This window comes from Lacerta agilis, chromosome 14, assembly GCF_009819535.1.
Source record: "Lacerta agilis isolate rLacAgi1 chromosome 14, rLacAgi1.pri, whole genome shotgun sequence".
Taxonomy (NCBI): Eukaryota; Metazoa; Chordata; class Lepidosauria; order Squamata; family Lacertidae; genus Lacerta; species Lacerta agilis.
In genome coordinates, this window is record NC_046325.1 from 51,241,435 (window position 1) to 51,269,072 (window position 27,638).

The 27,638-nt window shown below is 48.3% G+C and overlaps 1 protein-coding gene across 1 annotated transcript; it reads right to left on the reverse strand.

The window, feature by feature from the left end:
- Positions 1-3,313: 3,313 nt before the first annotated feature.
- LOC117057996 (sodium-dependent serotonin transporter-like) lies at positions 3,314-25,988 on the reverse strand. The gene is made up of 13 exons (XM_033168835.1): positions 25,790-25,988; positions 23,225-23,359; positions 20,351-20,570; positions 19,352-19,490; positions 17,535-17,669; positions 13,334-13,437; positions 12,422-12,549; positions 11,448-11,560; positions 10,087-10,218; positions 8,459-8,558; positions 7,539-7,639; positions 4,133-4,300; positions 3,314-3,394 (listed from the first exon to the last, which is right to left on the reverse strand). Exons 1-13 carry the CDS (start codon positions 25,986-25,988, stop codon positions 3,314-3,316), a joined length of 1,755 nt encoding a protein of 584 aa, XP_033024726.1.
- Between the last annotated feature and the right edge of the window lie 1,650 nt (positions 25,989-27,638).

Genomic DNA, 27,638 nt, shown 5'->3' on the forward strand with positions numbered 1-27,638 from the left:
CAAGACAGCCTAGACCAGTGTTTTTCAACCTTTTTTGGGCAAAGGCACACTTGTTTCATGAAAAAAATCACGAGGCACACCACCATTAGAAAATGTTAAAAAATGTTTAAAAATTTAACTTTGTGCCTATATTGACTATATATAAAGTAATTTTTCAATTTTTCCCATGGCACACCAGTGTGCCGCGGAACAGTGGTTGAAAAACACTGGCCTAGACAAGCCTTGTGAAGATGCAAGGGTGCTGAGGGCTGCAGCTGCAGAGAGACAGCAACTCCCACTAGCCAAACTGAACAGGTAGCTTTTCTCTTTGCACCATGGGCAGGTATTGACAAGACTCTTCACACAGGCCCATGACACAAACTTGCATATGTTAATTTCTATGTAAATTCAAGACAAATTTGAGAGGACAGAAAACAAACTTGCAGTTGGCGCTTCCTCTTAACAACAGGATGTCAGGGTGCCAACAGGATTTTCTGGACTCAGTACATTTTACGCAATTAGTTCTCACTGCCCCGTCCCAATCTGCCTCATTACAGACTAAAAGCAAGCCTTGTCCAATACCTAACATGATCTCTCTCTCTCTCTCTCTCTCTCTCATACACACAGTGTCTCCTCTCCCACCCATGGTTACTCATTGGGCAGGGAGCCCACCAGTAGGTGGCACCAGAGCCAGCTCACCCTGGTTTGTCCCCCTCATCCTGGTTCTATGGAGGTGTGCTCCCTCCCACCTGGACTGGTTGTAAGTGGAGAGGCAGACAGGTGGGGCAGACAGAGGGGAGATGGTAGGGTAGAGCCCCTCTTTCCCTGATGGGCCAGCCTCTCATACTCAATGCCCAACCTTTACACCGCACAAGTGGGGAGAGTGGCTGGTGTTGCACTCACATGATGCTCAGGGGTTTCCCATGGGGGTGTCTGGTTGGTCTCTGTGATGCTGGAGTATATGGATCAGCAGCTAGGTAGGTATTTGAGCCACACGTGGGTGGAGAGAGCTGCACTGCAGGGCTGTGCTGAGGGCTCAGACATCCTGTGGAAGAGGAACAGCCCTCTTCAGGGTGAAAAGGATTGCAGGGGGAACTATGCTGGTTGCAGACATGCACACTTCTAAAATCTCTCTTGGTAGCTTCTCTTAAACTCTTCTAGCCACATCGCCTGGCCAGACAGACCTGGAACAATTAAGTGTGGGAAGATCAGGGCATCCGAAATGGTAAAAGACCCTGGGAACCAAGACATATGAGGAATGGTTGAAGGAGCTGGATATGTTTAGCCTGGAGAAGAGAAGGCGGAGAGCTGAGAGGATAGCCACCTTCAAATGCCTCAAGGGCTGCCACATAGAATAGGGAGGAAGCTTGTTTTTCCTGCTCCAGAGGGCAGCATTCAAACCAATGCATTCAAATTGCAAGACAGGAGATCCCAGCTAAACATCAGGAATAACTTATTGCTAGTAAAAAAATAATAATAATTTCGTCCAGTAGCACCTTGTTCTTGGTATGAGCTTTCGTGTGCATGCACACTTCTTCAGATACACTGAAACAGAAGTCACCAGACCCTTATATATAGTGAGAGAGTGGGGAGGGGCAGGGGGGGCGTAGGGGGTGGGCCGTCCCGGGTACCGCCCTGGGGGGGTGACACTCGGGGTGGTGCCCTGACCCTGCGATCGGTGCCTCCAAAGCCGGGGCGAGGCAACTTTTAAGGCTTCAGCGCGCAAACAGCCTTAAAAATTGCCGTGCCGCCGCAGTCGGAAGGGGTGCCAGCCACTCGCGCCCACCATCTTGGGTGGACTGTGCATGTCCGCATATGCGCAGTCCACCCGGGATGCTGCGCATGCCATTACATCATGGCGCATGCGCACTAGGGACTGGCGCTGCGCCCCCAGGGGGGTGCCCCTGCGTTTGCCGCCCTGGGCGGCAAAGTGGCTCCCTACGCCCCTGGGGAGGGGTATTACTCAGAAGGGTGGTGGGAATGGGTGATTGGCTGATAGATGTGGAAAACCTGTTGACGACTGTTAACGACTCCAATTGGTCTTACAGGGAAAGGCAATTCAGCAACTTCTCTTGGGATTTGATGGCATACACAATGCTAAAAGATGAGAAATTAAATAGTCCTGAGATGGAATGTTTGATGTTGTTGGGGCCGGACAACACCATTACCGGCCCCAACAACATCAAACATACCATCTCAGGACTATTTAATTGCTTATCTTCTAACATTGTGTATGCCATCTAATGCCAACAGTGCCCTTCAGCTATCTATATTGGAAAAAACAGGCCAAACCCTACGCCAAAGGATAAATGGACATAAATCTGATATCAGGAATCACAAGACAGAGAAACCAGTAGGAGTCCACTTCAGTCTTCCAGGACATTCTATACAAGACCTCAAAGTAGCTGTCTTACTACAAAGGAATTTCAGAAATAGACTGGAAAGAGAAGTTGCTGAATTGCAACTAATTACCAAACTTAAAACCATGGAGAGACCTGGTCTGAACAAAGACATTGGATTCTTATCTCATTATACAGGACAAAGCTATCTTTAGCCATCTCACCCATTGCTTTTTCCTATAAGACCAATTGCAGTTGTCAACAGGTTTTCCACACCCATCAGCCAATCCCCCATTCCCACCACCCTTCTGAGTAATACCCCTCCCCACCCTCTCACTATATATAAGGGTCTGGTGACTTCTGTGTCAGTGTATCTGAAGAAGTGTGCATGCACACAAAAGCTCATACCAAGAACAAACTTAGTTGGTCTCTAAGGTGCTGCTGGAAGGAATTATTTTATTTTTAATTTTGTTTTGACTATGGCAGACCATCACAGCTACCTACCTGTAACTTATTGCTAGTAGCAGCTGTTCAACAGTGGAACGGACTCCCTCGGAAGGAGGTGGACTCTCCTTTGTCCGAGGTTTTTAAGTAGAAGTTGGATGGCCATCTATCAGAGATTCACTAGCTGTGATTCCTGCATGGCAGGGGGTTGGACACTTGGGGCCCCTTCCAACTCTATAACTCTATGAATACAGAGAAAAGGATCAGAGGCAGCAGCTAGAGGAGTGGAGAGGAGGAGCAAGAAAGGTGTGACTTGGGAGTTGTCCAGTGTTGATGGAAATGCACTTTGGTGCCCCTGCAGCTGGTGCTAGATGGACAGGAGGCATCTCTCTCACTCTCCTGGGCAGGTGAAGCAAATGGTGCAGCTGAGCTGCCTGAGCAGCCAAGGGCAGCTTGGGGCTCCTGGTTGCTCTGGAGTTGGTCCCGTCTGTCCTGCTGTCAAAGGGCAGCTGGCCTCTCCCTTCGGGGGGGGGGGCTGTCCGTGCAGTGGATTAGGGGGCCGGTGGCACAAGCCCAGGCTCCATGGGCTGTTCTTGGGCTCTCCTCTCTGGCCGAAGGCAGACTGCCAGGCGCTGGGTGACCAAGGGAAAGACAGACAGTGAGAAGGACAAGCCTGGAAAACGCCACTTAAGTGATGGATTTCTACTTGATTACATGCATTTCCCATTCCACCTTTATTTTATACGGTTCTTATACCACTTTAAACTGACTTGTCTAAGCAATTTGCCGTAAAAAAAACTATGCGTAAAATAAAAAACAGGTTAAAGTACAAAACATGGGTCCCAGTTACAGTGGCCTGGGGAATATATCTTGCAAAGGAGAGAGGGGGAGCTGATGCCAGGGGTGTTGTAGTGGTTAGAGTGCTGGGCTAGGACCTGGGAGAGATCAGGGTTTGAATCCTCCCCCTCAGCCTCCCTCTCCAGCAGGCCCTAAGAAGCTCTTCTATCACTGAGTACCATCACAAGCAAACACTGTATATACATCATGAGGTCATAACCCCCCCCCCAGTTTAATTTCCTTTGAATATATTACTCACAAACGAATACTAAGAAAAAGTATATTTTGGGAGGAGTGGTGCCCAACAACGCACGTGACTGGTTCATAGCTCAGCCTCTTCACCATCAGACTTCCTGAGTTGTGCAGCAGGTTCGCAGCTTCCATGGAGTCAGGTAAGCTCAAAACAGCAGCCTTAGTGCCCCTGAGAAGACCTAGAATTCCACCATGGCTGAGGGAAACCCCCTCTCTTGAACCCCCGCCCAGACACAGGCATCCACACAACCACAGAGTAGAGAGGATTCTAGCTTCCTGACCTGCTTAAGAGATCCCGGGGTCCAGACCAGCTTGTAGACCATGTAGACTGGGATGCAAATGAAGGATGAGGCTCCGATGAGGTAGCCCACCAAGATGCTCCAGTCTGGGTACTGGTAGTCGAAGAGTGTGAGGGGAGGCTGGTCCAGGAGGGAGCTGGCAATGATGAACTGACAAGAGGAGACGGGCAAAGTCTGAGTGCCAAGAACCAGCATGGAGAGCCCTGCCCTAAGCTAGCTGGGACACCCATCACCAGTGGCTTAGTGTGTGTGGCCAGCCTGTATGCCCTGATTGGCACAGGCAAGGAGTGCCATGTGCTCCAGCCAGCTGGGCGCTTCCCAGGTGGCAGAAGCAGCTTGGAGATCAGCCGGCAGAGCAGCAAGGGCAGGCAGGAGGGCAGGGGGTTCCAGCCCCACCTTGTCTCCTCACACAACACTGCCAGGGGCAGCCATTGAGTGACAGGTACCGGAAATGAGGTTGCTGTGTACACACAAGCACACATACGCAGCACATGCCTGTACACATGCATCTGTGCTATGGCAACATGGAAGGCAAGCATGCTGTCCCACCACCCGCCTCAAACTCAGATTCCAGATGTCTGGGACAGCCATATGACGCTAGGAGCTGTAGTCCAAAACACCTGCAGGGTGCTAGGTTGGCAGAAGTTGTGGACTTCCGGCGGCTGACGCCATTATGGGTGGTCGTGGGTTGCTTCGGCTGCGAAGCACCCAGTTCATCCCGGGGGTCAGGAGCCCTGCAGCCGCATAGCGGGGCTCCGGTTGGGGTGCGGGAAGAGCGTCCCGCACCCTGGGCTCCCCGGCTGTGCCCGTTGTGGCTCCGAACCCTTCCCCCGCGCCCCCTGTAAAGGGGGAGTGGGGGTGAAGGGACGACGGAGCCGGGCTATAGGGGACATGCCCCAACCGGGATGGAAATGCGGCGACAAAGCCTGTGATGAGCGTCTAAGTTCTACCTGTCATTAAGGAGCTGATAAGAACCCGGAGGCTGTGAGTAATTGATTGACTCTTTGTATTCCTGGAACGCTCGGGGGGGGGGGGGGAAGAAGAAAGGCAGCCCGCCTCCCTCCCTTCGCGTGGTGAAAGAAATTAACTCTTTAAGTGACTGCTGCTACAACAATCAATAGAAAGTATTTGGAATTTGAAAACTGAGTCTGCTGAGATCTCCCTTTGGGGGTTAACTGGGGGAAAATATCTCCGTTTGAAGTTTTGGTCTTTATACTCCGGCTTCGGAGAAATGGCGGCGACTTGGTATGTCGTGGGAAAAAATTGAAACAAAGGAAGGAAGAGACAGGAATTGAAATCTGATACTCACCCTCTCTCTTAAAATGCTGGACTTTGCGCTCGCACTGGCATCGAACTCAGATTTAAAGGATGAGGAAAAGCTCACTGTCTTGCAGATGGAACTGCTTAATCGGAAACTACAAGTCTTAAGTGGAATTATTCATAAAAAGGATCTACTTTCCACAGAGGAGGCTTTTCAAAAGTTTTACACAATGGAATCAAGCCTTGGCAAAGAGCTGGGAGGGGCGATTGAAAGATGGTTTGAAATGGCTGGGCAAATCCGGGAAAAGGAACCTGGAACGGGAAAACTTTCAATATCCAGACTCCAAGGTGGCAGCTCGGGGGCAAGGGACATGGAATTAGAATTTTTACAAGAAGAAGAAGTAAAAGAAACGGAGGAGCCCAGAATACAGATGAGAAACGCCCTGAGGCTCGATGCGGGGTCTGTTGTGGACGCTGCCTGGATCTGTGGACACTCGGAGGAAGGCAATTGGAGATTTGGTTTTGGAGAAAGACAGAAAAAGACAATGGACAGAGGGGGAGTGGGTTGAAGTATTAATTGTATAATCTAAATGGTCTGCCATGGTACCCGAAATCGGAGTGTGAAGTCTGTTAATTACAAGTTTATTTTAAATAAGCAAGGAGATATTGAATCTTAAGTCAAAAGCAGCATGATAAAGGACAGAAGAAACAAGTTTAGCTATAAGAATATTTGGTTAAGATTTAGGTTATATTGCAAAGATTGAGATAAGTATGTTTTCTTTTTTTTTAAGCAAAGTTAAATTTTTTTTTTATAGAGAAAAGCTGTTAAGGAAATAGTATATTGAATTAAAACCGAAGGTGAAAAGGCGGGGGAAGTCAAACGTCAAGATTTAGAAATAGAATTTTTTTTTGTAAGGTATATAAATAAGAAGAAGAATCCTGACTTTATGTGTATTTGTATTTGTTTTTGTACTTGTAGGTGTGGGGTTGGGTTTGTGTTATATTATGAAAATGCTAATAAAATTTTTTTTTTAAAAAAAAAAAAAAGGTTGGCAGAAGTTGTTCTGCACTAAGTGGTATTAGATCTCCAGTCTCAGGCAAAGAAAGGGCTTCCATGTAACTTGCTACTGAGAATCATAGAACTGTAGAGTTGGAAGGGGCCCCAAGGGTCATCTAGTTCAACCCCCTGCTTGCCCTGTCCTAGTTTTATTTGAGGATCCATGGAAAGGGGGGACTGAAGCAATTGCCTTGGCTAAGGGGGGCAGAGAATCACATCTGGGAGGGCCAAGCCAAAGAAGGCTGTGCAGAATCACAGCAGGAAGGCCAGTCTCTTCAGGACCACAGACAAATCCCTGCAGCAGGTGGCCCAATCTGGAGCTCCCCCAAGGAGAAAGGGGTCACAGCAGCACACAGGGGCCTTCTGGAGGCTGACGGGTGCAGACTTGCTGGACCAGAGGAGGGAGCTTTCCCTCTGAGTCTGAGGAGACAAGGAAAGCCACGTCCCCTGCCTGGATGGTCCTGGAGCAGAAGAGGATGTCTTCCCAAGCAACACCTCCTCATCCTCCATTTCTGGGATGCCATGTTCTTTGGTCTCTGACCAGAGATGTTTTTAACTAGAAATGCCCAGGATTTAACTGGGAACCTATTGTCGGCAAAGCATACACGTTCCCACTAAGCGGCAACCCTTGCTCTCGAAGGAAGGGGCCTGAGAAAGCCCCTCAGCCTCATCTCAATTCCCCAGTGGCCAGCATTTTGAGAGCCAGCAGGTGTAGTGGTTAGAGAGTTGGACTAGAATCTGGGAGACCAGAGTGCAAACCCCCACTCAGCCACAAAGCTCACTGGGTGACCTTGGGCCAGTAGCAATATCGCAGCCCAATCTCACAGGGTTGTTGTGAGGATAAAAACGGAGAGGAGGAGAACTCTGTAAGCCACCTGGAGCCACACAGAGGAAAGGTGGCCTCTATATGCTGCAACAACCACACCCATCCCCTATTAGCTTGACCTCCCTTTCCCTTCTGCTTCCTCTATGGTCTCAAGCACACGGTTGGCATTCCTGGAAGCATGGAAGTGTCTCTTTTCCTGAGTTGGACATTGGGGGTGAATGAGGATGATGAAGATTAGTACTTACTGCTAGAAAGGCTGGACTGACAGCAGCCCAGCAAACCTGCCAATAGATTCCTGGAGCAAATCCCAGCATTGCCTTCACATCATTGCAAAACTGCTGGATCCCTGGAAAGAGAAGAAGGGGGTCAAGGAGGGTGGAGTTCCTGTTCATGCGGCTGTGGCAGTTGTGGGATCTGCACCACAAAAATGTCAGCCACAGTAAGTGTGTGATCCCCTCTCAGCAGCTGCAGAAATGCCATTTGTGCCACATTGTTGCTGCAGGCTCATGACCTTTGTATTCACTTTGATCCTTCCTATGTCAATTCTTACGAAACAAAATAAAATAAAAATCCTACCAGTAGCACCTTAGAGACCAACTACCGGTAAGTTTGTTCTTGGTATGAGCTTTCATGTGCATGCACACTTCTTTTATTTTGTTTCAACTATGGCAGACCAACACGGCTACCTACCTGTAACTCAATTCTTATGAGTTTGACTTTGTTTAAACTACTAATTTCATTTGGAATTTAATTGTATTGCATATTGTATTTGCATTGTAATATTTCATATCATATTTTGTATTGCTGTTGTACATTGCCTGGAAATGCTTGCATGACAAGTGGCATATACATATTTTAAAATAAATAGTCTAATAAAAAACAACTCCCCACAGCCCCCACAACAATGCATGAAAGGCACAGGAACATTTGGCACATAAGGATAATGATGGAACATCCAGGGCAGCTGTGGTGCAATGGCTGTTGGAAGCAAGGCCTTCTCAGGTGTGGCCCGGCCTCTATAGAGTCCGTTCCCTATGGAAGCCCGTCCCCCAACTTCTAGGCAACAGCATGTACAGGGGGTTGTTTCAGAAGGCAGGGAAGGCTGAGAATCTCTCCAGGGCACATAGTAAACATAATAACTGGGACATGGTGTTTCTCTCCTTACCGTAAAACCAGGAGACTGCAATGGACTCCAGGAGCACCACTGCTAAGATGGAGCAGCCGGCACCAAACTCTTCCAAGAGTTTCACGATGTATGACCCGCCCTAAAATGGGAAGATCCAAGCTTAGTAGTTTTGCAGCTGGGGTGACAGATATGGCCAATGCTTCTCTGTTGAGATCTTGGTCATGTTACCCCCTTCCAATCAATGCATTATTGCTACTATGACTGGCTTAACATGCCAGCCATATGTTAAACATATGGTTTAACAATGGCTGTGGGAATAATTGAAAGAGTTGAGTATGTTTTGCTGGGGAAAGAGAAGAGGAAGAGGAGACATGATAGCTGTCTTCAAAAAATCGAAAGGACCATCACACAGAAGTCAGGGCAGGTTTGTTCAGGAAAGGACAAGCAAAATGATCAATGGGATGGAGTGACTATTTCCTATCAGGAAAAGCTTTTTGGTTTTAGATAAAAGGTGAGCAAGAGGAGACATGACAGAAGCTGATTAAATTATGCATGGCATGGAGAGAGAAGTTTTTCTCCCTCTCTCATAACCCTCAAATTTTAGGACACCCAACAAAGCTGGATGTTGGAAGATTCATGGAACCCACTCTCAAATGAGGCAAAGCTGGCCACCAACCTGCATGGCTTTAAGAGGCAATTAGACAAATTCATGGAGGGGGAGGAGGAGGAGGGGGAGGAGGAAGAAGAGGGGGAGGGCTAATCATGACTATCAGCCACAATGGCTGTGCTCTGCCTCCACAGTCAGAGGCAGCAAGGCTTCTTGATACCAGTTGGTGGAAACCACAGGAAGGGAGAAGGCTCTTGGGCACAGGTCCTGCGTACTGGTTTCCCATTGCAGCATCTAGTTGGCCACTGCAAGCACAGGATGCTGGACTAGATGGGTCCCTTTGGGCCTGATCCAGCAAGCTCTTCTTATGTGCCAGTCCCACCAATGGGGGGAAATGGCTGGAAAGCAGATTCTGGCTAAACATGAGGAGAGATGTCCAAATGGGAAGGGTGGCTTGGTAGTGGAAGAGTCTGCCTCAGAGGACAGCAGGCACTCCTTTCAGGAGATATTTAAACCAAGCCTGAATGGGCTTCGTTCGCAGATGAAGTAGTTGCAAGGTCCTGCACTGATCAGGGGGTGGACTAGTTGGCCTCCTGCATCTATGATTCTATTAAAATGCTAGTAAAAAAATCCCAAACCACAACTCTTTGTCCTGGCTAGTCTTCTGTTACTTGCGTCTCTCTCAGTCTTGTGTCTCTGCACTTGTAAACCAGGGATCAACTGAGCTCTGTTGGTCAGTTTGTTGGGGCTCTGGTGTAGATTTGTCCTTGTATATGAAAACTCTCCCAGCTGATGCCCCAGGGGGCAACAGGCTCTGCGCCTTTTCTCAACATTTTGATTCTAGTCACTTGCATTTTGCACCTACCACAAGATTCTAGCAGAAAATGAAGTGGTCCAGTTGTGATATGTTGTAGGCTGTTGGACAAGATGACCCTTGGGATCCCTTCCAACTCTACTGTTCTAGGATTCTGTTATTCTAAGTCTGAAGGCCGTCGACAAGCAAGAGACAACCAAGCCCCCCACCCCACCCCGCATATGGCTCCACTTTTTGGCAACTCACACTGGTCAGAGTGGCTACAGAGCCCAGGAAGCAGGTTGTGATGAGCCCCAGGACAAACAGCTCCCGTTGCTTGGCCAGGAGGTGGGGGTACTCGTCCATTATTGCTGTAATCATAGCCTCCAGGCCCCCAAACTGTAAATACACCCCCCCAAAAAGAGTTGTCAGCCTGAGTCAGCAAAAGGGCACTTTGCGTGTGTGTGTGTGTGTGAGAGAGAGAGAGAGAGAGAGAGAGTTATGTGGAAGGCTCAGTCAAAATATGGGATAATTCTTCCACATTACACTATGGTGGTGCAGCGATGTTTCTGAATGCCAGTTGCTGGAAGCCACAGGAGTGGACAGTGTTGCTCCTGTGCTGAAATCCTGCTGGGGGGGGGCTTCCCTTGGGGGCATCTGGGGGCCACTGCAGCTTATCCTCATTTGTTCTTGTCCACTGCTTTTCCCTGAGGAAAACTACTCTTCGATACTCTGTTGGAGCAAACAGCAATTTGGGTTGACGTTTGCTCTGATTTAGAGCTAAGGAGTGGGTTTTCCCTGGGAAAGGAGCGGGGCAGGGGGCAAACCACTGAGACTGATGCCTCGGAAGCGCAGGTCAAGTGGAAGGGTACATAGGTGCCGGCTGCCTGGGGCCCTGGGTACTCCAGCCCCCACAACATCCCCCATGAAGGCACCCACAAAATTTGCACCATGTGCCCAATGTCAGCAGGCATGTTGGCATGTGCGTGCATTGTCAGCACACCCACTGACTTGTGCGTGTGCGGCCTTGGGCACCCACAGTCCTGGGGCCAAGCCAGTGGGCCTGGAAGTGTGGACAATCCCTGTGAGATCAGGATGCTGGACTAGAGAAGCCCCTTTGGCCTGATCCAGCCGGGCTCTTCTCTGAAGGTGTTCTTTGGTGCACACTTTCAGAATTTGGAAATATTTCAATTTGCAGTAGCCTTTTTTTAAAAAAACAAACAAATAAAAAATGAATGATGTACTACATTTCTGAAGTGTTTTGGCATCCGTCTGTCTTGGGAGACATTGGACGAGTGTCCTCTTGCGAGTGAAATCAAACTAAAAACATTGTGAAAAGAATCCCGTAATCTTCCCTATTGCCTGACCACAAAGGAGGGTCACTGTTAGGGGTGGCTTAGGGAGCCTGAGCCCCAGGGCCCTGGACCCCCTGCTCCACTTATATGTTTGTGTGTGTGTGGGGGGGTACATTTCCATAGCAGTTTCCCTGCTGACAGAGGGCCACTGGCCTCACCCTGCATCCATGGTAGCACAGGCAAAGTTTGCCCAGGTTTGTGGAGAGCTTATGCCCTGAGCCTTTTAAAATCTAGCAATGAATGCTTTGGGGTATAAGGCGGAGTTCTCCCTACCGTGCTGTCCAGTCCCAGTGTTATCATCATGAGGAAGAAGATTATGGCGAAGAAAGTGGAGCCGACCATGTTGGCGATGGCTTCGGGGTAAGTGATGAAAAGGAGGCTGGGCCCTAAAGAAGAGAATGTGCCAAAGAGCTGTGGCTCTGTGGGGAGAGCACCTGTCCCAGGTTCCATCCCTGCAGCATCACCAGGTGGGGCTGGGAGAGACTCATGTCTGAAACCTCAGAGACCCATTTCTGGCAGTCAGTGGAGGCAGTACTGAGCCAGATGGACCAGTGGCCGGGCTCAGAATAAGGCAGCTTCCTAGCAGACCATGACTGGCCAAGCATTTCCAAAAGCTGATGGAAGGGCAAGACCTTGGGATGGGGCTGCTGCAACGATTCCTCTCTTGTGGGTCTGCAGATTTTGGATTGTAGGCCTGAGGGCAACTCACAGCATTTTAAACATCTTGGGGACTCTTGCCTAATACACATGAAGATGTACTCTCAGGATTTCACTATATGTCACCTCTGAGCTTTGTAAAGGGCAACATGCCACATTCAAAGAGTGTGTAAATCAAGTGTTCTCTCTATGCCTGCATGGCCACATCTTGCCCTTGTGTTCAACATCTCATGGGCAGAAACCTCCTCTAACTGGATGTGGCAGGGATATAAGCACCAAGCTGGGGTACGGAGGGTTGTCCACATCTCAGGTGTCACAGACTAACGGAGGGAGTTTAAGGACTGGATGAACTCTATGGCAGACTCTCCTTCCTTGGGGGTTTTTAAGCAGAGGTTGGAGGGCCACCCATTAGGGTTTCTTCAGTTGTGATTCCTGCATTGCAGGTGATTGGACCCTTGGGGGTCCCTTCCAACTCTACAATGCTAGGATTCTGTGTTATGGAGTGTGGAGCATGAGGCCACAATCAGATACACCACGTGAAGGATTTTTAGCACTGCAGTTTTGACACACACGACACACAAAACACAAACCTTTGTCTCTTGCAACATCCTCAACTTCCACATCCCTCATTTCTGCCATGTATCCCAAGACGGTGAAAATGACAAACCCTGACAGGAAGCTGGTGAGGCAGTTGACCACGCTGGTGATGATGGCATCCCTGGAAGGCAAGGAAAGCAGAATAAATGAGTCTCTGGACAGGCCACAGGCCTCACAACAAGGTGACCTTGACTGTCACTGAGAGGATGCAGCAACAGCCTGGTTCTGCAGCACCGACTCAGGGCTAGCGGAAGACATTTTGCTCCCTGCAGCAAAAGGGCAAGAAGATTCCCTCCCCATCCCAACCTCCAGAAGCCCACTGGGCTGGCAGTTGAATCTTAGTTCTACCATGACAATGAGATGGTGTGCCTCTCCTCTCCTCAGGGTAGCCATTCTGGTAGGGCCTCCCACACTTACCCTCTCTGCTCGCTGCTCTGTGTGGGGATGGCACCCTCCCTGTAAGCTCAAATAAATGCAGCAGTGCACCAGTGGTGGCACCAGCATGCGCCATCAAAGGAGAACAATACCTGCATGCACACAAGGCCTTCTGGAGAGGCCAACCCTGTGACCTGTTGCACCAAACAAAAAGCAAGTCGCTCTCTATATGGTCAGCCCACATTAAGCCTTGAAATGAGGGGAAACGGTAGTGTTACCAAAGGCAGTGGTTCTTTGGATGCCATACTCACTCCTTCCCACAGGAGGAATGGCAGTTCCCTGGGAGTTGAGCACAGCTTATTGGCACACCAGTGAGGCGTCAGCCAAGTTTGGCCAATCCTCACCCAAGGAAAAGCCATTCAAATCATGGTGCTGCAGAGAGAAGGTTGTTAGCCCTGTCTCACTCATCTGTAGTGGAGGCATGGGGGGGGGAGCGAAGGGAGAATCTGGGTTTGGCCTCAGGCCCTTACCGGTAGCAATTGTTGTGGAATGGATTGTAACTGGACAGAGCAAGGAGGACACCAAATCCTGGCCCCAGGGAGAAGAAGATCTGGGCGGCAGCATCGACCCAAACCTGCACAGACCCAAATACAACAGGCTTCTGGTTCAGAGGAACAAAATAGAACCCAGACAGAGGCTAAACATCCAGAATCATCCCCTCCACCAGAGGAAGGAATCCCAAGACCTGTTGTTCAGTTGGGTCATACCATGTTGCTCCTCAGGAAGGAACAAAGACTCTAGTTGTGGGTGCAGTCAAGCTGTCTAACGTTTGGGAAGAGCTGTTGCCAGAATACATGGTGAGGGACTGAAAAGACGGGATTTGGGGTCATAGAGACAAATTTGCAAATGCAATTTTATATATGGAGATGTATGTTTGGACTTTAAATGTCACAGAAAGGAAGCCAACTCATCTCCCACTTCAAATCACCCCAAGTAAGTCCTTTAATGAATGTATACCCCACCTCAAGTTCCCCCCAAATAATTTCCTTTCCAATTAATTTGCCCTCAGTTAACTTCCCAACAGATCTTGCTCCAGATCAACTCAATTTCTCTTCAATTATCCCCATCCATTACTCCTAAAACACCACTGGGTGAAATTGTTGGGCCTTTCCTTCTTTCCTGAAATTAATATTGTGCCCAGAAGCCAAGATCACCTCTGTCTTCAGTCCCCCCCCATAATTTATTACCCAGCCAGAAGCACTTGGGGGCACCTAGGAAAGCTTGAGGCTCACCTTCCCTGCCTGCTCCCTGCAGTGCCCCTGGCAGGTGGTGATGGTGCCAGTGACCACAGGTGAAGCATTTGGCAAACAGATTGTTGGGCTGGAGGAGTCTTTGGACAGATCCTGGTCCTTATTAGTTCCTCAGAGCTGGAGAAAGGAGGTCTTGGTCCACCTGTCCGTAGGGGCCAACCCCCCCATGCACACCTGGATTCCCACAAGGGGAGTATGTGGGGAGGTGGGGGAGACTATAAAGGCAGCGCCACTTCTTGGTTCTGATTCCTTTGCTTTTTCTCCTCTCCACCTGATTAGCTTTAATCAAAATTCGCCAGGGCAACTCAGCAGTAATTACAGGCAGGAAGTGTATTGTCAGTCCTGCTTTGCAAAGACAGTGAGAGGGAAGCTGTCCAACTAAATCCCCAGCAGATGCAAATGAGATGAGTGATTCAATTAGCGATTTACATTTCCAAGGGCTGCATTTGATTATTGTTTTCTGAAACAATAATCAACCTAATACTCTCGCTCCTGACAATCCATCCTCTGATCTTCTCTGGAGTGCAAAGCCAGGTGGAGGGATGGTCAGAAACCCCACAGCAAGGCTTTAAAGAGAGCCTGCCTCCGTGCTCCCCCCACCTCCACTGCAAGCCTCTCCTCCCTCTTGCTCCATGGGGTGGGGGTGTCTCTCCCCACTAGGGTAGGTGTGCTGCTAGAGCAGGGGTAGGCAACCTACCCCTCTCGCTTGAGTTTAACCATTTGACGTTTCACATTCAAAAAATCATTAGACGGCACTGGCACATTGTGCAAGACATTCTAGGATGTAATACTGTGCCTTTGTTTGCAAAACGGCGAACGAGATCCCTTAAAGATTCTTTGGTTCACACAGATATTCAACCCATGTTGACCCAACAATTTTTTTCAGGCCCGCCACAGGGCTTTTATAGATGTGGACACTGCAGTGCATGCAAGTATGCTCTACAGGTTAAAGAATTCACAAATGTGAAAGGGTACAAGTTTGTAATACATTCTTTTGCAACATGTGCCACGTCCCGAGTTGTGTATGTTATCAGGTGCCCGTGTGACTTGTTGTATGTGGGATATACACTTAGACCTATAAAAATTAGAATTTCTGAACATAGATCTAGAATAAGAAACTGTGTGATGGATGCTCCTCTTGCTGCACACTTTTTAGAAGCATCACACACGGATGAAGATCTTTCCTTTTTTGTTATTTGGACTTATTCTGGCCCGTTAGAATTAGCAAAGACAAGATTATTGCAGAAAGAAGCCAGATTTATTTTTTTGCTTAATACACTACATCCTGCTGGTCTTAATACAGATATAGATTATAACTGTTTCTTATAATCCAGATCTTGTCTTTTTTCTCCCTCATCATTTTTTGAATCTGATACTTGTTCTATATACACTTCTGGTCTTTAATTTTGAAATATTTTACATTTGCAATTTAATTAAAACATTTTTTGTGTGTTTGTCCCTTTAAGGGCCTTCCAGAACAATACGAATTAGTAACACCTGTATCTCTTGGTTGTATACCTATATATAGTCAGCTCTACTTGGTATGTTTGTTCCACCCTCTATACTCTTGTTGTTCTGTGTTTGCGCATCTACTTCAAGTGGTATGTATAACAGCATTCATTTGGCGGGTTGATAACATACATTTTGGTTTAAGATACTGATTTTGTATCTCCTTTATATCATATCATACAGTGTATTTGGTGCTGAAGAAACCTATTTTTATTCCTGTTGTTCTGTGTTTACGCATTTACTTCGAGTGGTATGTATAACAATGTATTTTATGCGTTGATAGCAGACTTTTGTTGTTGTTTTTTTAAAACTGATTTTGTACTTTTGTATACAGCGTTGTTGCTGATGAAGCCTAATTTAGGCGAAACAAGGCTTAAAACCCGGGTAACCTTGTCCCTTGTTTGACGTTTTCTTCGTTACTTCTTCATCCTATTTTGGAGTGGCAATACAGCAAAGTTATTTTTTGTTCAATTTTATCTTCGTGGCAACTTCATCTGCATCTTTTGAATGGCGTAACTACAGAACCATCGCCAACCAATACGACCTGCATTATATCCCTCTTGGGACCTTGATCTATAATATGTGAATCCCATGATACTTATGGACATATGTTGAAGGCATATATCTACAGTTGCATGGTTGTACCTATCTATTACTATGTCTGAGATTTATATTATATTTGTTTATATATGCAATTGTTAAGAGTTGTGATTATTTTTCAGCCGGTCACGATTTTTGTGTGTTTGGCATAACGTCAGTTGTGATCTTGGTTCTTTTGTGTGTTTTTTCATCCCTGTGCTAGAGCATCAGATGAACATGGGAAAGGGACCAGCCTTGGTGTTGTCACATTCTGGTAATCATTAACATAACACTGCATTATGCAATGCTCTCATATCAGTATGGAATACTTAAGGCTGGCTTTGAAATGGCAGATGGGATGCCAGCAGCCAGCTTGCTCAGAGGCTCGCGCAGGGCAGCTGGCCTGGTAGTGCCCCTGTGGCTGCTCCTTGGGGCTGTCATAGTAGCTCATTTGCAACCTACTTCTGGTTAGTTAAAGGAAAGGGCTCAGGCCCAATCATGCCTAGAACAGGCTGAGAGAAACCTCTAATGCCGTTTTCCTGGTGCTTGTTCTGGGGTAGGAGGAACACACAGAATTTGGAAAGCAGCCTTAAGGCCCCAAGGAGCTTCAGCACTGCATCAGGTGGACTGCCAGGGGCCACCTCTGCATATAGAGTCACTTTGCTGCTTCTTGCTGATGGCCAACCTGAGGCACATCTGGTCAAGACATAGGAGCCCAGCCAGCGAGCAAAAGTGGCAGCCTTCACTATGTTGTGCAGCAGCTGTACAGGAGGCACAAGACCATAAGCAGAGCCTGCTGGATCAGGCGCAAAGGGGCGCATCTAGTCAAGCATCCAGTTCTCAAGTGGGAAACCAGCAAGTGGGACCTGAGCACAAGAGCCTTCTCCCCTCCTGTGGCTTCTAGCAACTGCTATTCAGAAGCACTGCTGCCACAAACCATGAGGACAGAGCACAGTCATTCTGGCTAGTAGCCATCAATAGCCCTCTCCTCCTCCAAGAATTTGTCTAATCCTCTTTTTTAAGTCAAGCAGGTTGGTGGCCATCATGGCCTCCTGTGGCAGGGAGTAGGACTTCCTTTTATCTCTCCTCAATCTTCCAGCAATCAGCTTCATTGGAGGACCCTGGTTCTAGTGCTCTGAGATTGGGAGAAAAACTTTTCTCCATGCTATGCCTAATTTTATAAACCTCTGTCAGTTGCCCTTTTCTGAACCTTTTCCAGTTCTACAACATCCCTTTGGAGGTGAGGTGACCAGAACTGGACACAGTATTCCAAATGCGGCCGCACCATCAATTTGTATCATGACCTTATGAGGCAGCCATTGTGCTGGCTTACGGCTGTGCTGGTGAGCTTCTCCCAGTTGGGTCTCAGGTAGAAGACGATCCCTCTCCAGGCTCCCGGCAGAGTCGCTCCACGAATCAGCAGGATGAGCAAGACAGCGTAGGGCAGGGTGGCTGTCACCCACACCACCTGCAAGGCAGCAAAGGGCCATTGTGATCCACTTCCCCTCCTGTGCATCCCTTCCTTGTTCCCCCCAAAGGCCAAGTTCCCAGATTTCCTAAGTGAATCTCCTGCTCCCTCCCCCTCACTAGTGGTTTATGGCCAATCCATCAGAGTGGTCAAATTACCATAGTTCTCCCTTGGAGTAATTCCTACATATCTCCCCAGTAGGATGTTTATCATCATAATCATAATTGCAATTATTGTTTTCATTTTGAAAAGGGGGTTTTGGCATCCTGGGTCAAGCACAACTGAACGCTGTAATTGGTCAAATTATTCTGATTAGCTTGTTTTGCACCATTTATTTGGATCCCTCCTGCCAATCCAGGAGCCAAGCAGGGCTGCCCTGAGTGCCTCCCCCCCTCTTCTCTGGGGATCCTGCTCAGCCCCTTCTCTTTTGGGCTCTGGACTCTTTCATCTGGGATTATCACAAACATTTTAAGCTTAAGGGCTAGGAAGTTATTTGTTTGTTTTCAAAATGAAAATGTAGATGCTTAACAGTGCAGAATTTGGTACCCACACGCCCACTGTGGAATTGCAGGAAACACACAGATTCAGGCAGATCTATTGAAATCTGTTCAGCCAATCTCCACTCTTTGCATGCCCCATGTAACTATCCTTGGAGCAGTGAGCAAATCATTAAATATAAAACAAAAGATTATTATAAACTAGTGGTTTAAGCCCGTTAAAAAAACGGGCGCTAGAATATATGTGGAGGGGGCTGGCGCCCCACCCCCGCCCGCCTGCCAAAGCCTGCTTTAGCGGGTGGTCGGGGGGGTGGGTGGAGGAGAGGCAAGCAGGGCTTCTCCGCTTTAACGGAGAAGCCCTGCTTGCCCGCCCCGCCCCCCCGCCTGCCAAAGCTTGCTTTAGCGGGTGGTCGGGGGGGGGGGGTGGAGGAGGGGCAAGCAGGGCTTCTCCGCTAATGCGGAGAAGCCCTGCTTGCCCCCCCGCCCCCCGCCCGCCTGCCAGAGCCTGCTTTAGCGGGTGGGGGGGTGGAGGAGAGGCAGCAGCGCCATGCAGGCCAACGGGGCAGGAGGGGGTCAGCAGCAACAGGCTCTCCTTGTAGCGGCGGGAGCAGCAGCGTGACCTCCCTCTTCGGCTTCCCCTCGTCCTCTGCAGCGCCGGCGTTCCATTTAAACCGCCCCGCTTGAACTGCCGACGCTGCTCGCGCCCGATCTCTCTTCATCCAATCCCTGTGTCCCTGGGGCACATGCTCAGTTGCGCAAACCCAGAGACACACGGACTGGACGCAGAGACACTTGCATTTTATATATATAGATAAGAATGATAATTTTTCAAAGCAAAAGAATTCCCCATAAAACAAGAAAGGAAACTAGCCAGAGAACAAAGCAAAATTGATTCAAAAGCTTGATGGTTGGGGTAGAAAAGGAGGAAAGGTTTGCACCACCTCCTAAATCTCAGCTGGTGGTGAGGTACTGGCACCTCCGCAGGTGGAAGGTCCCAGAGTTTGGGAGCTGTGAGCACCATGAAGGCTCTATTCCTAGCTGCTCCTGTTCTCACTTGGCACACCACCCCTCTCTGATCCTCACCTCTCCCACCACTGCTGTCAGCCACAGGGGGCTGGAGAAACACCTCAGAAGTGGTGCAAGTCAGCAGGAGCCTGGACAGAAGGGAGTCAAAGCATCTGTTACCTTCCCAGAGGTCTTTACCCCTTTCCAAAGGCTGAAGTAGACAATGGTGAAGATGAGGAAGAGGCAGAGGAGCAGCTGCCAACGGATGCCTCCCACGTCGGACAGGCCCTGCGAGTTCTGGAGCTCCAGAACCTTCCTCCTGAGGCAGACAGAAATCCTTGGGTCAGTGAAAGAGAGAAACAAGTGGAGACATCAGAGTGCCATCGCCCTGAGCCCCTCACCTATCACCAGAGCAGGCTCTGCTTGTACACACAAATGGTCAAGGGTGCAATCATAACCCCGCTTACCTGGGAGTAAGCACCACTGAAGTCAATGGGACTTAGCTCAGAGCAAACATAGTTGCAGAGGCTCTGAAGGAGGAACTGGGAACCCTGGTGGGTGGCTCTCCAGATCTTAAGAGCATCAGAAGAGCCTGCTGGATCAGTCCAATGGCTCACCTAGCCCAGCATCCTGTTCTCAGGGTGGCCAGTCAGATGCCTTCAAGGGAAACGGACAAGCAGGACCTGAGCCCAAGAGTCCTCTCCCCTCCGGTGGCTTTCCACCCAGTGGGTTCCATGTAACTGTGATTCTTGCACTGCAGGACATTGGAACAGATGATCCTTAGGGTCCCCTTTGATTCGACAATGCTATGGTTCTGTTGTTGGATTCCAGCTCCCATCAGCCCCTTGCACCAGCCTAACCAATGGTCAGGGATGATAGGAGCTGTGGTCCATTGACACCTGCAAGGCCACAAGCTTGAGAGATGCAAGAGAGGGCTGCCTACTGTGCCTTTGATAGCTCTGCAGAGGAGATTTTGAAGGGTCATGGAGAGGAAACAAGAGAAGTGTGCTACTATTATTGTACCTTTGCATCGTTTCTAACCACCAAAAAGACAAAATAACAGTGAATAAAAGCAGGGGGGAAATAGTGAATGAGAGATAGGGAGGGAGGGAGGGGTTTCAGGCAGAATTTGCAAATGTTGACAAAACCACATAAAAGCAGGAGATGACATGCACTTACACGTAAAACTCCTCGGCTGGCGACTTGGAGTGGTTGGTCCAGGTGACGTTGCTCTTGCCAAAATAGCTGGTGCAGTTGGGCGTATTCCAGGGGTTGTCACAGCTGGTCCAGGGCAAGGTGTGGGTGAAGGATGAATAGAGGTAATAGAGGGCCCAGGCAATGATGGTGTTGTAGTAGAATGAGACATACAGGCCAATGATGCAGATGGCAAAACCGATACCTGCGTGGAGAGCAACAGTACCTTGAAGGGCAGGGGTTGGGGGGACTCCCTGGTTCTGAATTGGGTAACTGTGTCCCTGAAGGACCAGGTGTGCAGCCTGGCAGTCATTCTGGAATCACAGCTGTCCATGGAGGCGCAGGTCAGTTCTGTGTCCAGGGCTACCAGCTCCATCTGGTATGCAGGCTGAGACCGTACCAGCCCACAGACTCTTTCCCCAGAGTGGTGCATGCTCTAGTTATCTCCCGCTTAGACTACTGCAATGCACTCTATATGGGGCTACACTTGAAGTTGACTTGGAAACTACAACTAATCCAGAATGTGGTAGGTAGACTGGTGACTGGGAGCAGCCACCCAGACCATATAACACTGGTCCTAAAAGATCTTCACTGGCTCCCAATACATTTCCAAGTACAATTCAAAATGTGTGTCATGGGCCACTCGGCTTCACCTGCTGAGCAGCAGCCTGAAGGAGCAGACTCTACCGGCTGCTGATCAGCCTTCTTTCTCCTGATGAGAACCAGCTGGCTCCAGCTTTCTTAAGCAGGGTTTCCAGCCTCAGTCTGTTGCTAGAAACAACATTTGTTTTCCTGGCCATACCTGTATCTTGCTGCTTCTTGCTTCTCAAGACCTTGGACCCTCGACTTTCTTGACCCCCGGATTGTCTGACTACGTAAACTGAGATACTCCTTACCTTAGGACTGAACTGAACCTTGCATATGGACTCCCCTGAGATATGGCTGGTTGGCTGGTTTTTCCCTCCACTGAGCTCTGCCATGGCTGGCAGTACAAGACTATGACAATGTTGGTGCTTTAAAGTCCTAAATGACATCGCCATTCAGCTTGACACTGAGGTCCATCTCCAAGGGTCTTCTGGTGGTGGAGCCCATCAGATGTTAAGGCGATAAAGAACTATAGAACTTTTAGAAGACATCTGAAGGCAGCCCTGTATCAGAATATTTTAAATGTTTGATATTTTATTATGATTTTATATGTGTTGGAAGCTGGACAGAGTGGCTTGGGCAACCCAGCTGGATGGACAGGGTATAAAAAACTTGAATGACTTGAATCTCACACCATTCCCCCCCCCAATGGGGATTGAGCATGATGTGAATCTAAGATGAGTGTATTACACACGAAAGCTCATACCTTGAAAGCTTATATTTAGTTGATATTTAAGGTGCCACTGGAATTATTTAAAAAGATTTTTTCATCTTTCATCTTGTTATTTATTATGACTAAGATGCGTGGCTAACCACTTTCCTCTGGGACCTGAGACCAAGAGCTCCCTCTCCTCCTGCGGTTTCCAGCAACTGCTGTCCCAAAGCACTTACTGCCCTCCAGCAGTGGAACTAGAACAGAGCCATCCTGGCTAGCAGCCATCCATAGCCCCCCCCCCCACCATGGATTTGTCCAATCCTCTGTGAAAGCCATTCAAGTTGGTGGACATCACTGCCTCCTGTTGCAGCGAGCTCTATAGTTTAACTATGTGCTGTCCCTATAGTTCTATAGTTTAACTATGTGCTTTCTTTTGTCTGTCCTGAATCATCCAACATTCAGCTTCAATTGATGTCTATAACTTCTAGTGCCATGAGAGAGGGAGAAAAACTTTTTGCTCTGTTCTTTCCAGGATATGCATCATTCCACATACTTTTGTCGTGTCCCTTTTAGGTAAGTTGCTCCAACCCACTGATCATTTTGGTTACCCTTTTCCAGCTCAACAATATCCTTTTTTGAAGCAGGGGAATCAGAACTGAACACGCTATTCCAAGTGGTGTCATACTGAACAGTTGCAAGGAGACATGATAATGGCTGATTTATTTTCAATCTCATTCCTAATGATCCCTCACATGGAAATTTCCTTTCTCATGCCTCCTGCAGGCTGGGCCTGACATTCTAGGGAAGCATTTAAAGCTTAACATCTTTTTAAAAAGAAATTAACCTTTTGACTGTTTTGAGTAAAAGAAGCCTCTGAAGGCTGGAGGAGACTCTTGAGAGTCCCATGGACTGCAAAAAGATCAAACTTATCCATCCTTAAAGAAATCAGCCCTGAGTGCTCACTAGAAGGACAGATCCTGAAGTTGAGGCTCCAGTACTTTGGCCACCTCATGAGAAGAGAAGACCCTGATGTTGGGAAAGATGGAGGGCACAAGGAGAAGGGGACAACAGAGGATGAGATGATTGGACAGTGTTCTCGAAGCGACTAGCATGAGTTTGGCCAAACTGCGGGAGGCAGTGGAGGACAGGGGTGCCTGGCGTGCTCTGGTCCATGGGGTCACGAAGAGTCGGACACGACTGAACGACTGAACAACAACAATAGCCTCTGAATATTGAAAGCTAGACTCCTTTAAGGTGTCCTAAGTCTAGAGACATAAACATTGGGGAGAGTTGAGGGAGACAGATGGCTCCTTTCTTGAGACATAGATTTTAATTTTAAAACTGAAAGCATTTTTTTTACCCCACTCTTTAGCCAGAAAGGCTTCCAAGGCAGCTTCCAAAAACATTAGTAGCAAATAAGGGTGACAGTATTACCCTCATAATTACAATCTAAAACACACGGCACACAATGAAAGAGGGAAGGGAGGGAGGAGAAAAAAAGCAAGCCCATAGCTCATAGAATCTTATTTTTAATCCTTGCTTGTTTGGCTGGTTTTTACCTTTAAAGATGGGGCAGATGTGCTTCCAGATGGGTATAGCTCCTACCCGATGAAACTGTCCGAGAGCCAGCTCCATGTAAAAGAGAGGCACCCCTCCGAAAACGGCCATCAAGATGTATGGGATGAGAAAAGCACCTGTGGGGAGAGAACAGAAAGGCCCCCAATATCCTGCCTGCACATTCAGACTGTTTGAGGCGGTCTGGGCAGGGCCGGGCCTTAACAGGTTTTCCCTCCTGTGCTGCTGGACCCAGGGCCACCAGGAAAGACCTGGCCTCCATCTCCCCGCAAGCAAAAAAGTCTTGACTGTGAGACTATCAAGTTAGCTGTGGACTGGGTAAGAGAAATCATAAAAATGTCATGAGTTTGTGCAAGGCAGCCAGCACCCCAGGCAAGAATCCCTGCAGCCCAGTGGGGATGGCGGGACAGCTGAGAGAGAGAGTTTCATGAATATGCATTGCCCCCTCCCAGTGATATGAATAATTCGTGGCCTGAATGAAACACCCGGGTGGGCAGTGGGTCCCCTGTGATGAAGCCTCCTCTTCCCTATAAAGGGTGGGTCACCCTGATACTGCAATCCCAATGAGCAACGTTCACTGCATTGTTGGTACACCAGTGCTTGTGTAGCCAAGGCAGAACCGTGTTGTGCTGGGGAGAAATGCACACCCCACAACACAAGTGTGGATAGTTGATGGATGCACCCAGAGGAAGCACCATTAGGTGTGACTGTCATGGGCAAGTCTGCTGTGCATGTGTGGGGATGGGTGTCACTCATCTACATCTCTGCCAGGGTAAAGGGCTAAAAGGTGCCTGGAGAACTCAACCAAATGTTAAAAGAAGGCCACCCAACTTCTGCTTAAAAACCTCACCTTCCAAGTGGGACTGTTCCACGGTCAAGCAGCTCTTACTGACAGAAAGTTGTTCCTGATATTTAATTGGAATCTCCTTCCTTGTAAGCTGGAGAAAACAAGCTTCCTCCTTCTTCCATGGGATAGCCCTTGAAACATACCACCTCATACTGAGTCAGACCACTCTCCATCGAGCTCAGTAGTGTCAATACTGACTGGCAGAGGCTCCCCAGGGTTTCAGAGAGGGATTCCCTCCCAGCCTTTCCTAGAGATGCGTCTGCGCGCATTGCAGATGCTCTGCCACTGAGCATCGGTCCTTCCCCAAGGTTTGCTGACCAGATCATGTTGATTTCCCCTCCTCTGATTCAGTTCCATTTGCTTTGTTGTATTTTAAATAGCTTGATTGCATAAAAAATGGAAGCCATGCTAGGAGGCATGAACAGCTCAAATTAAAATTTGAGGGATAAGAAGAGAGAACATGTTCTTTATTGCAAGATCTGTAGCATAAGAAGCACAAAATGTTGCTGAGTCATGAGCAGGTTTACCCACTATCTTGCAAAGTTTGTGTTGGCTGCGATAAAGGTGTCACCAGGCTGTAGATTTTGGATTATTTTTCTAATTAGTCAACACGGCTTTCTACATTCTTGTGTGCTAGTAATTCCAGAAATGTTGAATACCACAAATAGCTTATTGGATTTATTATTATTTTTTAAACCACACACTTCTTTTAAAAACAAACAAACTAATCTCCTGCAGTATATTGACTTGTAGAACAGCTGCAGAGCCAGGAAGAATGTGGCATTTGGAGCCCTCTCCAAAAGACAAAGTCTCAGACTTTGCAATAAAAGGAGACAAATTGGCTGCTTTTCAGTGCCTTTGTTTTAACACCATTTTCAACAAAACCTATCCCTATCTGTCAGCCAGACTAGTGTATTCTTTGTGCACCTGAATGTTCCAATCAAAGCCATGTATGCCATGTCTGAAGGTCACTTATCTTTTTTCCAAGGAGCTGAAGGTGGCATACATGGTCCTCCTTCTCTGCATGTAATCCTCACAACAGTCCTGTAAGGTAGGTTTGGCTTGGCCGGGTGGGGATTTGAACCCTGGTCTCTCCCGGGTCCTAGTCTGATACTCTAACTATCATACTGCACTAGCTCTCAGATACGGTCTTTGAAATGGACGCATCAATCTTCTTCCCTGAACCAGTTTTATTATCATGGAATGCCACAGCACCTTTATGAAACACTTTTCAAAGAAGAAAAAAGTTATAAAGGGTAAGTGGCTGAAATTTGGGAAGTTGTTAGAAACATGTAACTGACACAATCCTAGAGGGGCTACTTCAATGTAAACTATGCAATGAAAAGAACTCCCGGAGCAGATTTTACACCCATTTTTGTAAGAGGTTTTTTTTTAATGCTGCATCCTGCTCCTTAAGAGCAGTTCCTTCCACATTCAGAAACCCAAACTTCTGATTCAGCCAGGAGTTGCATTGATGGGGAAAGAAGCTGTCCAGCAGAAAAGGATAAAGAAAATGATGGGGAATGAAGAGGGATTCTGCAAAGTGAAGACAAGTATTGAAACCCTAGTTAGAAACAGAAAATGTGGGCTCCCAGGCAAGGGATTAATAAGACTCCCACAATTAAAGTGGGAAGCAGATAATTGTTTAGAAGGGGATGGGGTAGGGGGGGGAGAGCACAACATAACACCCCCGTCTCCTTACCACCTCCATTCTGGTAGCAGATATAAGGGAACCTCCAGACGTTGCCCAGATCCACGGCAAATCCTATCACTGACAAAAGGAAATCCATCTTTTTCCTCCACTTGTCCCTGGAGTCTGCCTGGGTGAGGAGGGGTGCTGGACTGGGGCTTGCCAGAGCAGCCTGCCCGGTGATGAGGAACTCAGCCGGAGGAGCAGACATCCTCCTGCTGCGTCTCCTGAAAGCCCCTGCAGGATTTCAGCTGAAGAAGTTGGTGAAGGGGAAGGCAGACCCCAGAAGGGGAGGGCCAGATGGGGTGGGTGTGTCCCCCCCCCACCTGCCACAGAGCAGCCACTGGGAAGAGATGCGCTGGATCAAAGGAAGGCGGGAGCCGCCTCTCAAAGGAGGCAAGTCTGTGGCCACAAGAGCTGGTGTGGCTTCAGTGGCTAGCCCCAGCCCAAAGGGTGCCTCTGCCACAGACTCCCTCTGAGGCCCTAGGTGCCGCCACCACCACCATTTATCATCATCATTATCACGTTTATATCCCCCCTTCTCTCCAAGGAGCTCAAGGCAGCATTCACAATTCTTCTCCTCCCCATTTTGTCCTCACAACATTCCTGTGGGTGGGTCAGGCTGAGAGATGGCACTGCCTCTCCAATCCAAACCCTGCCCCATAGCCTCAACCTTTATCTGCAGGAAGAGAACGAAAGGAAGGAATTCTGGGTGTTTTGCTGTGTGTGAAAAGTTTCAGACCCAGCTAAGAATTTTAGCTGGGTCTGAAACAGAATGAGAGGAAATTGACATTGTAAGTGTCCTGGTTCTGCTCTCCCGCCTCGCTTTCTTCCAGGCAGACCTTAACACGAAGGTTCTGGGCCTCTGGCCTACCAGGGAGTTGCAATCTGTGACATGCACGAGAGGATGGTCCCAGTGAATGGCTGCTGTGAGTTGCAACCAGGGACATAGCCTGGAATCTTCCACACTCCTTCAACCTTGGATGAAGTCCTGTTTGTTTGTTTTTTACTGTCAAACATTTATTTTTATTTAGCAAGATTTATATACCTGTTGAACCCTCTTCTTGCACAGAGACTGGAATGTGGGGCCTCTCCACCCACCCTACTGAGAGACCAGCGACTTTTGACTCCTTTTCTCCTTGAAATATTTCCATTCCATCTGTAATTGCAATAACCCTGCAAGTAAGAAAGAGTGACTGGGTTTTCCTTTTTCCTCTTCCCTCCCAAATGCTTTTCCTTTTGTGATTTGCTTTCCTTCCTTCATTTGCCTCTTTGGCTCAGACCAGCCCCCTGATTCTGAGGGGCTCTTTCCTCCCACAGAAAGTGGGATGTTACACTGGAAGCTGGGGTTGCCATATTTCAAACAATGAAAATCTTGACAGAAAAGTTGTTGGTTTTTTGCAAATGCTGTTTTTGAGCTACATTTATGGAAAATCAGGGGGGAAATGACACTGCCGACATGGGCTGCTGAATGCAGTATTCCACATATGTCCAGGAAATTCCAGAAGTATGGCAACTCTGCCAGAAGCAATACTCCAAGAGACCAGATGTACTGCTGGCATATGTGGGAAGGCACCTGAGCCTGGAAGTAAGGAACACAGGAGGCATAATGAGGGGCAACCAGGGCAAGTCCACAAGGAGCCCTGGTGGGATGGAGACCAGCTCAGGACTGGTTCTTGTTGTCCTCGGGTGTTCATGCTGTGAGCCCCTCCATCCTGTGCTCAAGTTGCATCTATGTGCAAATAACTCATCATCTCCTAAAGACACCACAGTCTTGCCACTCGGAGACTGGCGTGCACACAGCATTATCTTCTGCTCAGCGGTGCTGGTCTCAGAAACTCAGCCAGGGAAGCGTAGTCTC